Source organism: Bufo gargarizans, chromosome 1 (genome assembly GCF_014858855.1).
Source record: "Bufo gargarizans isolate SCDJY-AF-19 chromosome 1, ASM1485885v1, whole genome shotgun sequence".
Taxonomy (NCBI): domain Eukaryota; kingdom Metazoa; phylum Chordata; class Amphibia; order Anura; family Bufonidae; genus Bufo; species Bufo gargarizans.
In genome coordinates, this window is record NC_058080.1 from 279700479 (window position 1) to 279714449 (window position 13971).

General features: G+C 44.5%; 1 protein-coding gene across 1 annotated transcript in view; it reads left to right on the plus strand.

The window, feature by feature from the left end:
* Positions 1 to 2996: 2996 nt before the first annotated feature.
* Positions 2997 to 13971, plus strand: part of LOC122926620 — a 95935-nt gene continuing 84960 nt past the window's right edge. Inside the window, exons 1-2 of the mRNA XM_044278053.1 lie at positions 2997 to 4261; positions 7402 to 7478. Coding sequence (XP_044133988.1) covers positions 7404 to 7478 — 75 coding nt within the window. The 5' untranslated portion in view covers positions 2997 to 4261; positions 7402 to 7403. The remainder of the gene's footprint in view (positions 4262 to 7401; positions 7479 to 13971) is intronic.

A 13971-nucleotide genomic window follows, 5' to 3' on the forward strand; every position in this document is an offset into this window, starting at 1 on the left:
AGTATATTTATATGGTATTGTTATAGAGGCAGTATATTTATATGGTATTACAGGGCAGTATATTTATATGGCATTGTTATAGGGCAGTATATTTATATGGCATTGTTATAGGGGCAGTATAATTATATGGTATTGTTATAGGGGCAGTATAATTATATGGTATTGTTATAGAGGCAGTATATTTATATGGCATTGTTATAGGGCAGTATATTTATATGGCATTGTTATAGGGCAGTATATTTATATGGTATTGTTATAGGGGCAGTATATTTATATGGTATTGTTATAGGGCAGTATATTTATATGGTATTGTTATAGGGGCAGTATAATTATATGGTATTGTTATAGGGCAGTATATTTATATGGTATTGTTATAGGGGCAGTATATTTATATGGCATTGTTATAGGGGCAGTATAATTATATGGTATTGTTATAGAGGCAGTATATTTATATGGCATTGTTATAGGGGCAGTATAATTATATGGTATTGTTATAGGGGCAGTATAATTATATGGTATTGTTATAGGGGCAGTATATTTATATGGTATTGTTATGGGGCAGTATATTTATATGGTATTGTTATAGGGGCAGTATATATTTATATGGTATTGTTATAGGGCAGTATATTTATATGGCATTGTTATAGGACAGTATATTTATATGGTATTGTTATAGGGGCAGTATAATTATATGGTATTGTTATAGGGCAGTATATTTATATGGTATTGTTATAGGGGCAGTATAATTATATGGTATTGTTATAGGGCAGTATATTTATATGGCATTGTTATAGGGCAGTATATTTATATGGTATTGTTATAGGGGCAGTATAATTATATGGTATTGTTATAGGGCAGTATATTTATATGGCATTGTTATAGGGGCAGTATAATTATATGGTATTGTTATAGGGGCAGTATAATTATATGGTATTGTTATAGGGGCAGTATATTTATATGGTATTGTTATAGAGGCAGTATATTTATATGGCATTGTTATAGGGCAGTATATTTATATGGCATTGTTATAGGGGCAGTATATTTATATGGCATTGTTATAGGGCAGTATATTTATATGGCATTGTTATAGGGCAGTATATTTATATGGCATTGTTATAGGGCAGTATATTTATATGGCATTGTTATAGGGGCAGTATATTTATATGGTATTGTTATAGGGGCAGTATATTTATATGGCATTGTTATAGGGGCAGTATATTTATATGGTATAGTTATAGGGGCAGTATATTTATATGGCTTTGTTATAGGGCAGTATATTTATATGGCATTGTTATAGGGGCAGTATATTTATATGGTATTGTTATAGAGGCAGTATATTTATATGGTATAGTTATAGAGGCAGTATATTTATATGGTATAGTTATAGGGGCAGTATAATTATATGGCATTGTTATAGGGCAGTATATTTATATGGCATTGTTATAGGGGCAGTATATTTATATGGCATTGTTATAGGGGCAGTATATTTATATGGTATTGTTATAGGGCAGTATATTTATATGGCATTGTTATAGGGGCAGTATATTATATGGTATAGTTATAGGGGCAGTATATTTATATGGTATTGTTATAGGGGCAGTATATTTATATGGTATAGTTATAGAGGCAGTATATTTATATGGTATAGTTATAGGGGCAGTATAATTATATGGCATTGTTATAGGGCAGTATATTTATATGGCATTGTTATAGGGGCAGTATATTTATATGGCATTGTTATAGGGGCAGTATATTTATATGGTATTGTTATAGGGCAGTATATTTATATGGCATTGTTATAGGGGCAGTATATTATATGGTATAGTTATAGGGGCAGTATATGTATATGGCATTGTTATAGGGGCAGTATATTTATATGGTATTGTTATAGGGGCAGTATATTTATATGGCATTGTTATAGGGGCAGTATATTTATATGGCATTGTTATAGGGGCAGTATATTTATATGGCATTGTTATAGGGGCAGTATATTTATATGGTATTGTTATAGGGCAGTATATTTATATGGTATTGTTATAGGGCAGTATATTTATATGGTATTGTTATAGGGGCAGTATATTTATATGGTATTGTTATAGGGCAGTATATTTATATGGTATTGTTATAGGGGCAGTATATTTATATGGTATTGTTATAGGGCAGTATATTTATATGGTATTGTTATAGGGGCAGTATATTTATATGGTATTGTTATAGGGCAGTATATTTATATGGCATTGTTATAGGGGCAGTATATTTATATGGTATAGTTATAGGGGCAGTATAATTATATGGCATTGTTATAGGGCAGTATATTTATATGGCATTGTTATAGGGGCAGTATATTTATATGGCATTGTTATAGGGGCAGTATATTTATATGGTATTGTTATAGGGGCAGTATATTTATATGGTATTGTTATAGGGCAGTATATTTATATGGTATTGTTATAGGGCAGTATATTTATATGGTATTGTTATAGGGCAGTATATTTATATGGTATTGTTATAGGGCAGTATATTTATATGGCATTGTTATAGGGGCAGTATATTTATATGGCATTGTTATAGGGGCAGTATATTTATATGGTATTGTTATAGGGCAGTATATTTATATGGTATTGTTATAGGGGCAGTATATTTATATGGTATTGTTATAGGGGCAGTATATTTATATGGTATTGTTATAGGGCAGTATATTTATATGGTATTGTTATAGGGGCAGTATATTTATATGGTATTGTTATAGGGCAGTATATTTATATGGTATTGTTATAGGGCAGTATATTTATATGGCATTGTTATAGGGGCAGTATATTTATATGGCATTGTTATAGGGCAGTATATTTATATGGCATTGTTATAGGGCAGTATATTTATATGGCATTGTTATAGGGGCAGTATATATTTATATGGTATTGTTATAGGGGCATTATAATTATATGGCATTGTTATAGGGCAGTATAGTTATATGGTATTGTTATAGGGGCAGTATATTTATATGGTATTGTTATAGGGGCAGTATTTTTATATGGTATTGTTACTGTAGGTTACTGACAGGACATGAAGTAGTGACAGTGAGAGCTCAGAGGGCGGCACAGGACAGACTCCTCTCTGCTTCACTCCTCTCTAGGGGGGGGGGGGCTATAGAGGTAAGTGTAGAAGGTTTCTGGTACTACAGAAAATACCTAAACTCAGAAGTGATGGGGCTGGATCTCGGGGGCGGCTCTTTACACAATGGAGGAGATTGTCCACATTCTCAGAGAGATGTCTCCAGGAAACAGAAACCAAACCGAGGAGCCTCTTCTAGAAAGGAAACCAAAAGTCAGAGTCTCAGAAATCACTCATCCCCACATTAGACTCCTGCTTTCTGCACCTGGTGCCTCTGATCTCCACACCTGATTACCCTGATCTCCATACCTGGCGCCCCTGATCTCCACACCTGACTCCCCTGATCTCCATACCTGGCGCCCCTGAACTCCACGCCTGACTCCCCTGATCTCTAGACCTGGCGCCGCTGATCTCCACACTTGGCTCCCCTGATCTCTACACCTGGCGCCTCTGATCTCCACACCTGGCTCCCCTGATCTCTACACCTGGCGCCTCTGATCTCCACACCTGGCTCCCCTGATCTCTACACCTGGCGCCTCTGATCTCCACACCTGGCTCCCCTGATCTCTACACCTGGCGCCGCTGATCTCCACACCTGGCTCCCCTGATCTCCACACCTGGCGCCCTGATCGCCACACCTGGCTCCCCTGATCTCTACACCTGGCTCCGCTGATCTCCACATCTGGCGCCCCAGATCTCTAGATTTGGCGCCGCTGATCTCCACACCTGGCTCCCCTGATCTCTACACCTGGCTCCGCTGATCTCCACACCTGGCTCCCCTGATCTCCACACCTGGCGCCGCTGATCTCCACACCTGGCTCCGCTGATCTCCACATCTGGCGCCCCTGATCTCTAGATTTGGTGCTGCTGATCTCTACACCTGGCTACGCTGATCTCCACACTTGGCTCCCCTGATCTCCACACCTGGCGCCACTGATCTCCACACCTGGCGCCCCTGATCTCCACATCTGGCGCCGCTGATCTCCACACCTGGCTCCCCTGATCTCTACAGCTGGCGCCGCTGATCTCCACACCTGGCTCCCCTGATCTCCACACCTGGCACTCCTGATCTCCACACCTGGCTCCCCTGATCTCCACACCTGGCTCCCCTGATCTCCACACCTGGCGCCCCTGATCTCCGCTCTCACCTGTAAGTATTCTGGAGGCCGCACAATCTGCACTATTACACATCTTTGTAAACATTTCTGACATTTCCTGATGACAGATCATTAAAGAGCTGATAATGTAAACTTCAAGAACCCGCGCTGATAAATCAGGGGTCAGACGAGCAGCTCATGAGACCTACTTATCCTGTACTGATCCTGAGTTACATCATGTATTATACTCCAGAGCTGCACTCACTATTCTGCTGGTGCAGTCACTGTGTACATACATTACTTATCCTGTACTGATCCTGAGTTACATCCTGTATTATAATCCAGAGCTGCACTCACTATTCTGCTGGTGCAGTCACTGTGTACATGCATTACTTATCCTGTACTGATCCTGAGTTACATCCTGTATTATACTCCAGAGCTGCACTCACTATTCTGCTGGTGCGGTCACTGTGTACATACATTACTTATCCTGTACTGATCCTGAGTTACATCCTGTATTATACTCCAGAGCTGCACTCACTATTCTGCTGGTGCAGTCACTGTGTACATACATTACTTATCCTGTACTGATCCTGAGTTACATCCTGTATTATACTCCAGAGCTGCACTCACTATTCTGCTGGTGCAGTCTGTGTACATACATTACTTATCCTGTACTGATCCTGAGTTACATCCTGTATTATACTCCAGAGCTGCACTCACTATTCTGCTGGTGGAGTCACTGTATACATACATTACTTATCCTGTACTGATCCTGAGTTACATCCTGTATTATACTCCAGAGCTGCACTCACTATTCTGCTGGTGGAGTCACTGTATACATACATTACTTATCCTGTACTGATCCTGAGTTACATCCTGTATTATACTCTAGAGCTGCACTCACTATTCTGCTGGTGGAGTCACTGTGTACATACATTACTTATCCTGTACTGATCCTGAGTTACATCCTGTATTATACTCCAGAGCTGCACTCACTATTCTGCTGGTGCAGTCACTGTGTACATTACATGCGCTGTTGGATACATGTGGTGTTGGATAGGTGTGTTGTTCGATACATGTGATGTTGAATATGTGTGGTGTTGGATACATGGGATGTTGGATATGTGTGGTGTTGGATATGTTCGGTGTTCGAATACATGTGGTCTTTGATATGTGCGATGTTGGATACATGTGATGTTGGATACGTGTGGTCTTGGATACGTGCGGTGTTTAGTACATGTGGTGTTGGATACTTGTGGTGTTGGATGCATGCAGAGTTGGATACGTGGGGTGTTAGATATGTGCGGTGTTGGATACATGTGATGTTGGATATGTGTGGTGTTGGATACATGGGATGTTGGATACGTGTGGTGTTGGATATGTTCGGTGTTGGATACATGTGGTCTTTGATATGTGCGATGTTGGATACATGTGGTGTTGGTTATGTGCGGTGTTGGATACGTGTGGTCTTGGATATGTGCGGTGTTTAATACATGTGGTGTTGGATACGTACGGTGTTGGATACATGAAGGGTTGGATACGTGGGGTGTTGGATACGTGGGGTGTTGGATACATGCGCTGTTGGATACATGTGGTGTTGGATAGGTGTGTTGTTAGATATATGCAGTGTTCGATACATGTGATGTTGAATATGTGTGGTGTTGGATACATGGGATGTTGGATATGTGTGGTGTTGGATATGTTCGGTGTTGGATACATGTGGTCTTTGATATGTGCGATGTTGGATACATGTGATGTTGGATATGTTCGTTGTTGGATACGTGTGGTCTTGGATACGTGCGGTGTTTAGTACATGTGGTGTTGGATACTTGTGGTGTTGGATGCATGCAGAGTTGGATACGTGGGGTGTTAGATATGTGCAGTGTTGGATACATGTGGTGTTAGATACATGGGATGTTGGATATGCATGGTGTTGGATACTTGCAGTGTTGGATATGTGCAGAGTTGGATACGTGCAGTGTTAAATACGTGCAGAGTTGGATACGTGCGGTGTTGGATACGTGCGTGTTGGATACGTGCAGAGTTGGATATGCGCGGTGTTGGATATATGTGGTTTTGTATATGCGTGGTGTTGGATACGTGCAGTGTTAAATACGTGCAGAGTTGGATACGTGCAGTGTTAAATACGTGCAGAGTTGGATACGTGCGGTGTTGGATACGTGCGTGTTGGATACGTGCAGAGTTGGATATGTGTGGTGTTGGATACGTGCAGAGTTGGATATGTGAAGAGTTGGATACATGCAGTGTTGGATACGTGCGGTGTTGGATACGTGCAGAGTTGGATACGTGCAGAGTTGGATACGTGCAGTGTTGGATACGTGCAGTGTTGGATATGTGCAGAGTTGGATACGTGCGGTGTTGGATACGTGCGGTGTTGGATATGTGCAGAGTTGGATACGTGCGGTGTTGGATACGTGGGGTGTTGGATACGTGCAGAGTTGGATACGTGCGGTGTTGGATACGCGCAGAGTTGGATACGTGCAGAGTTAGATACGTGCGGTGTTGGATACGTGCAGAGTTGGATACGTGCAGAGTTGTATACGTGCGGTGTTGGATACATGTAGAGTTGGATACGTGCGGTGTTGGATACGTGCAGAGTTGGATATGTGCAGCGTTGTATACATGCGGTGTTGGATACGTGCAGAGTTGTATACATGCGGTGTTGGATACGTGCAGAGTTGGATATGTGCAGAGTTAGATACATGCGGTGTTGGATACGTGCGGTGTTGGATACGTGCAGAGTTAGATACATGCGGTGTTGGATACGTGCAGAGTTGGATATGTGCAGAGTTAGATACATGTTGTGTTGGATACGTGCGATGTTGGATACGTGCAGAGTTAGATACATGCGGTGTTGGATACGTGCAGAGTTGGATACGTGCGGTGTTGGATACGTGCAGAGTTGGATACGTGCAGAGTTGGATACGTGTGGTGTTGGATACGTGCGGTGTTGGATACGTGTGGTGTTGGATACGTGCAGAGTTGGATACGTGCAGAGTTGGATACGTGCAGAGTTGGATACGTGTGGTGTTGGATACGTGCGGTGTTGGATACGTGAGGTGTTGGATACGTGGGGTGTTAGATATGTGCAGAGTTGGATACGCGTGGTGTTGGATACGTGGGGTATAATCCTGCTTCTATTCATGGTTTATTATTTATATTGTTACAGAAATGATGCAGGAATATAAATTAGCGTTCTCCGCCTTCGCCTCGTTCTGGCTGCTGATTGGCTCCTGGTGTCCTCAGGTAAAGCTCCTCCCACTGATGTTCTGACTTGTCATGAGGTAAATGTCACAAGACGTCTTCCAGAAGTGTCCTGCAGGTCCTGGGACTCTCAGCATTCTCTCAGGACCTTTCTGCCGACCAGAAGATCATACATGTTTCTTGCAGAAATATTTAAAATGTTCAGTAGAGAGAATTTTTGTGGACAGGAGCCTGGATTTAGGTATTTGAGATGTTGGGGCCACAGATGAGACGGGCTTACCACCTTAGCTCTACCAGGGGTTAATATTATGAGGGGCCCTAGGTAAGATCTTCAAATGGACCCCCATCATGGTGCTGACGTCAGCCTTCCTGGGTGGGAGGTTTTGGTGTTTGTCCCTCAGGATCTCCATGTCCTCAGGCCAATTCCCTAACCCCTTCGAGGGGGAGGGGGAGGGGGGTGCACCTATTCTCCCAAACCAGCAGCAAAAGGGCTGAGAGCACCCAGGCCCAGAACAAGCTCCATCATCTGTGGAAATCTACAGGAAGTGACTGTCCTGAGAGGAACAGGAAGGAAGAGGAGGTGGGGCAGGGGTGATGTCATCAGGTGTCTGACGTCATTAGGGGCGTATACTGGGCTTAATGTTGGCTGCAGAACATTGTTACAGAGTTAGTGTATTCCGAAAGTCCTCATATTTCTACAGTACGTCTTAGGCTACTTTCACACTAGTGGCACGGACCTCCAGCAGCCTGTCGGATCCATCCTGCCGCTAGTGACCGTGTGCCCCCCGACTGCCACTCCGTCCCCATTGACTATAATGGGGGCGGTGCGGAGTTCCGGCGGAGGCTTACTGCTGGCCGCCTCTCCGCTCTGTCGGGGGCTCTACTTGTATAAGGGGTTAATAGAACAGGTTCTGTAGACATCTATGTGGAATCAGCTGACGACGGTGTAAAAGGAGTGCGCTTCTTCTTGGCGCTAACATAGACCTGTAAGGCTAAGTTTGCAATGAGCAGGACCGTGGTACGGTGGCCAACGATGCAGTGGGTCAGGATAGATGTATATAAGTCTATGGTTTGTTCGTGACGCCAGTTGCAGCTTGCGCAGGTACTATAGCAGGGCCCTTTAAGATGTTATAGCTCACGTACCAGGTGAGGAATGCCAGAGGGGGATAATGTCCCTGTGTAGTGTCAACGGTGTCTCCTACCTGGGTACGGCTGGACTCCTGGATCCTGGCTCACTTGCAATAAAATGAGTGTTGTTAATAGGAGTAATTGAGGAACTTTGGTAGCAGTAAAGTAAGTAGTCACAGGACTGCTTGCAGGGAATGATTCTTCCTGGAGATCTGTAGTTCTGGAGGTGTTGCTTGGTTGTCCACAGTCGAGGCTGAAGGGCTCAGACTGGGAGGGTGGATCCTTGGCCTCAGCCGAGGCTGGATCCTAGGTTGGGATCCCTGTAACTGGGAGCTCCTATTAACACAGCCTTCCCCTGGCAGGGGTGTCTGGTACACTAACTTAACGTCCTTCTCCTCCTCATGAGACAGGACATGGGAACAGCCCACTTCTGCTCACACAGGGGAGACTAGACTGGAATGAACTATTCCAGCCTAGATATACTAAACTGGCTAAGATCTGCTGAATACATTGCTGCCACCTGCTGGTGCACATGGAAATTACAGCATAATATATCAAACAGGCCTGAAAAACACATATACAGGGAAATGCAATGTTAGATCACACAAGATGGCAATAAATATACACCTGACATGTTGTAGCAGGAAAATAGAGTTTTAGTAACATACTCTGGGATGTTACAAGTTCATACTTCAGTTATTTGGTCAGTTTAGGCCCCGTGACTGCCCCAATAAGTGAAGTGCGCAGTGATTCTAAGAGCGACGCCTGTCATCTGCATGTCATACTGACTCACAGTATTATTTCACTACCACAGCAGACTCCCTATGTGTGTTACTGCAAGAAACAGTGTTCTACACCGCTATACAGGCACAGTGTTCTACACCGCTATACAGGCACAGTGTTCTACACCGCTATACAGGAACAGTGTTCTACACCGCTATACAGGCACAGTGTTCTACACCACTATACAGGCACAGTGTTCTACACCACTATACAGGTACAGTGTTCTACACCGCTATACAGGCACAGTGTTCTACACCGCTATACAGGAACAGTGTTCTACACTACGATACAGGCACAGTGTTCTACACCGCTATACAGGCACAGTGTTCTACACCTATACAGGCACAGTGCTCTACACCTCTATACAGGCACAGTGTTCTACACCACTATACAGGCACAGTGCTTCTACACCGCTATACAGGCACAGTGTTCTACACCTCTATACAGGCACAAGTGTTCTATACCGCTATACAGGTACAGTGCTTCTACACCTCTATACAGGCACAGTGCTCTACACCTCTATACAGGCACAGTGTTCTACAACCTACTATACAGGCCACAGTGGTTCTAACACCGTATACAGGCACAGTGTTTCTACACCGCTATACAGGCACAGTGCTCTACACCGCTATACAGGCACAGTGTTCTACACCGCTATACAGGCACAGTGTTTCTACACCGCTATACAGGCACAGTGTTCTACACCACTATACAGGCCAGTGTTCTACACACTATAACAGCAGCAGTTGCTCTAACACCGCTATAAAGGGTACAGTGTTCTACACCACGATAACAGCACAGTGTTCTACACCGCGATACAGGCACAGATGCTTCTACAACCCTATACAGGCAGCATGTGCTCTACACCACTTATACAGGCCACATGTTGTTCTACACCAGCTATACAGGCACAGTGTTCTACACCACTATACAGGACACAGTGTTCTACCCACATACCAACAGGCACAGTGCTTCTACACCCCTATACAGGCAGCAGTGTTCTACACCAGCTATACAGGCACAGTGGTCTACACCGCTATGAACAGGCACAGTGTTCTACACCGCTATACAGGCACAGTGTTCTAACACCGCTATACAGGCACAGTGTTCTACAGACGCAGCTATATCAGGCACAGATGGTTACACCACTATACAGGCACAGTGTTCTACACCACTATACAGGCACAAGTGTTCTACACCGCTATACAGGGCAGCAGTGTTCTAACGAGCCCTACCAGGACACAGTGCTTCTACAACCACTATACAGGCATCAGTGTTCTACACCATCTAGACCGGCACAGTGTTCTACACCTAGCTATACAGGCATAGTGTTCTAGCACCGACTATACAGGCACAGTGTTCTACACCCCTATAACAGGCAACAGTGTTCTACACCTAGCTATACAGGCACAGTGTTTCTACACCAATATCGTCACAGTGTCTACACACTATACAAGGCCACAGTGTTCTACAAACCGCTATACAGGCACAGTGTTCTACACCGCTCTACAGGCACAGTGTTCTACACCGCTATACAGGCACAGTGTTCTACACCACTATACAGGCACAGTGTTCTACACACGCTATACAGGCACAGTGTTCTACACCACTATACAGGCCCAGTGTGTCTACACCAGCTATACCGGCACAGTGTTCTACACCTCTATACAGGCACAGTGTTCTACACCAGCTATACAGGCACAAGTGTCTACAACCACTATACAGCACAGTGTTCTACACAGCTATACAGGCACAGTCGCTATACACGCACTATACAGGTCCACAGTGTTTCTACACCACATCCCAGTGTTCTACACCTACAGGCACAGTGTTCTACACCGCTATACCATGCACAGTGTTCTACCCCACGTATACAGGCACAGTGGTTCTACACCACTATACAGGCACAGTTCTACCACTATACAGTCATAGTGTTCTACACCACTATACAGGCACAGTGTTCTTCCACCACTATACAGGCACAGTGTTTCTACACCACTATACAGGCCCAGTGGTTCTACACCGCTATACAGGCACAGTGTTCTACACCACTATACAGGCACAGTGTTCTACACCAGCTATACAGGCACAGTGTTCTACACCGCTATACAGGCACAGTGTTCTACACCACTATACAGGCACAGTGTTCTACACCACTATACAGGCACAGTGTTTGTTTTACACCACTAAACAGGCACAGTGTTCTACACCACTATACAGGCACAGTGTTCTACACCGCTATACAGGCACAGTGTTCTACACAGCTATACAGGCACAGTGTTCTACACCGACTATAAGGCACAGTTGTTCTACACCAGCTATACAGGCACAGTGTTCTACCCGCTATACAGGCACAGTGTTCTACACACTATACAGGCACAGTGCTCTACAACCACTATACAGGCACAGTGTTCTACACCACTATACAGGCACAGTGTTCTACACCGACTATACAGGCACAGTGTTCTACACCACTATACAGGCACAGTGTTCTACACCAGCTATACAGGCACAGTGTTCTACACCGCTATACAGGCACAGTGTTCTACACCAGCTATACAGGCACAGTGTTCTACACCAGCTATACAGGCACAGTGTTCTACACCCTATACAGGCACAGTGTTCTACACCAACTATACAGGCACAGTGTTCTACACCATATACAGGCACAGTGTTCTACACCACTATACAGGCACAGTGTTCTACACCACTATACAGGCACAGTGTTCTACACACTATACAGGCACAGTGTTCTACACCGCTATACAGGCACAGTGTTCTACACCACTATACAGGCACAAGTGTTCTACACCCTATACAGGCACAGTGTTCTACACAGCTATACAGGCACAGTGTTCTACACACTATACAGGCACAGTGTTCTACACCCCCTATACAGGCACAGTGTTCTACACCCTATACAGGCACAGTGTTCTACACCACTATACAGGCACAGTGTCTACACCACTATACAGGCACAGTGTTCTACACCACTTATACAGGCACAGTGTTCTACACCGCCTCTCCCTTATCCTGTCCCCTATACAGGCACAGTGTTCTAACACCACTCTATACAGGCACAGTGTTCTACACGCTATACAGGCACAGTGTTCTACACCGCTATACAGGCACAGTGTTCTACACCGCTATACAGGCACAGTGTTCTACACCACTATACAGGCACAGTGTCTACACCACTATACAGGCACAGTGTTCTACACCGCTATACAGGCACAGTGTTCTACCACCACTATACAGGCACAGTGTTCTACACCCACTATACAGGCACAGTGTTCTACACCGCTATACAGGCACAGTGTTCTACACCGCTATACAGGCACAGTGTTCTACACCCTATAACAGGCACAGTGTTCGACACCACTATACAGGCACAGTGTTTCGACACCACGCTATACAGGCACAGTGTTCTACACCACTATACAGGCACAGTGTTCTACCACCACTATACAGGCAGAGTGTTCTACACCGCTATACAGGCACAGTGTTCTACACCACTATACAGGCACAGTGTTCTACACCACTATACAGGCACAGTGTTCTACACCTCTATACAGGCACAGTGTTCTACACCACTATACAGGCACAGTGCTCTACACCGCTATACAGGCACAGTGTTCTACACCACTATACAGGCACAGTGTTCTACACCGCTATACAGGGCACAGTGTTCTACACCACTATACAGGCACAGTGCTCTACACCGCTATACAGGCACAGTGCTCTACACCACTATACAGGCACAGTGTTCTACACCGCTATACAGGCACAGGTTCTACACCACTATACAGGCACAGTGTTCTACACCGCTATACAGGCACAGTGTTCTACACCACTATACAGGCACAGTGTTCTACACCGCTATACAGGCACAGTGTTCTACACCGCTATAAAGGTACAGTGTTCTACACTACTATACAGCAGGCACAGTGTTCTACACCGCTATACAGCAGGCACAGTGTTCTACACCGCTATACAGGCACAGTGTTCTACACCGCTATACAGGCACAGTGTTCTACACCGCTATACAGGCACAGTGTTCTACCCCGCTATACAGGCACAGTGTTCTACACCGCTATACAGGCACAGTGTTCTACACCGCTATAAAGGTACAGTGTTCTACACTACTATACAGCAGGCATCCTCAAACTGCGGCCCTCCAGCTTTTGTAAAACTACAACTCCCACAATGCCCTGCTGTAGGCTGATACCTGTAGGCTGTTCGGGCATGCTGGGAGTTGTAGTTTTGCAACAGCTGGAGGGCCGCACTTTGAGGATGCCTACTATACAGGCTCTCTGCACCCAGGAAATAGACTTTTTTTTTAACGGAATTCGCGGTGAATAAATCAAACAAATAAAAAAATATATATGTTAACTGGCCGAATCAAATTTTTAAAAAATTTGCTCGTCTCTACTCAGGACATAAGTATTCACACCCTTTTCTCAGGACTTAGTTGAAGCCCCTTTGGCAGTGATCGCAGTCTTCTTGGAGATGAGGCCACAAGGTTTGCACAAGGTTTGCACCTGGATTTGGGGATTTTCCGCCGTTCTTCTCTGCATATCCTCTCCTTGTCTGTCAGGTTGGATGGGGACGTCGGTGGTCGGCC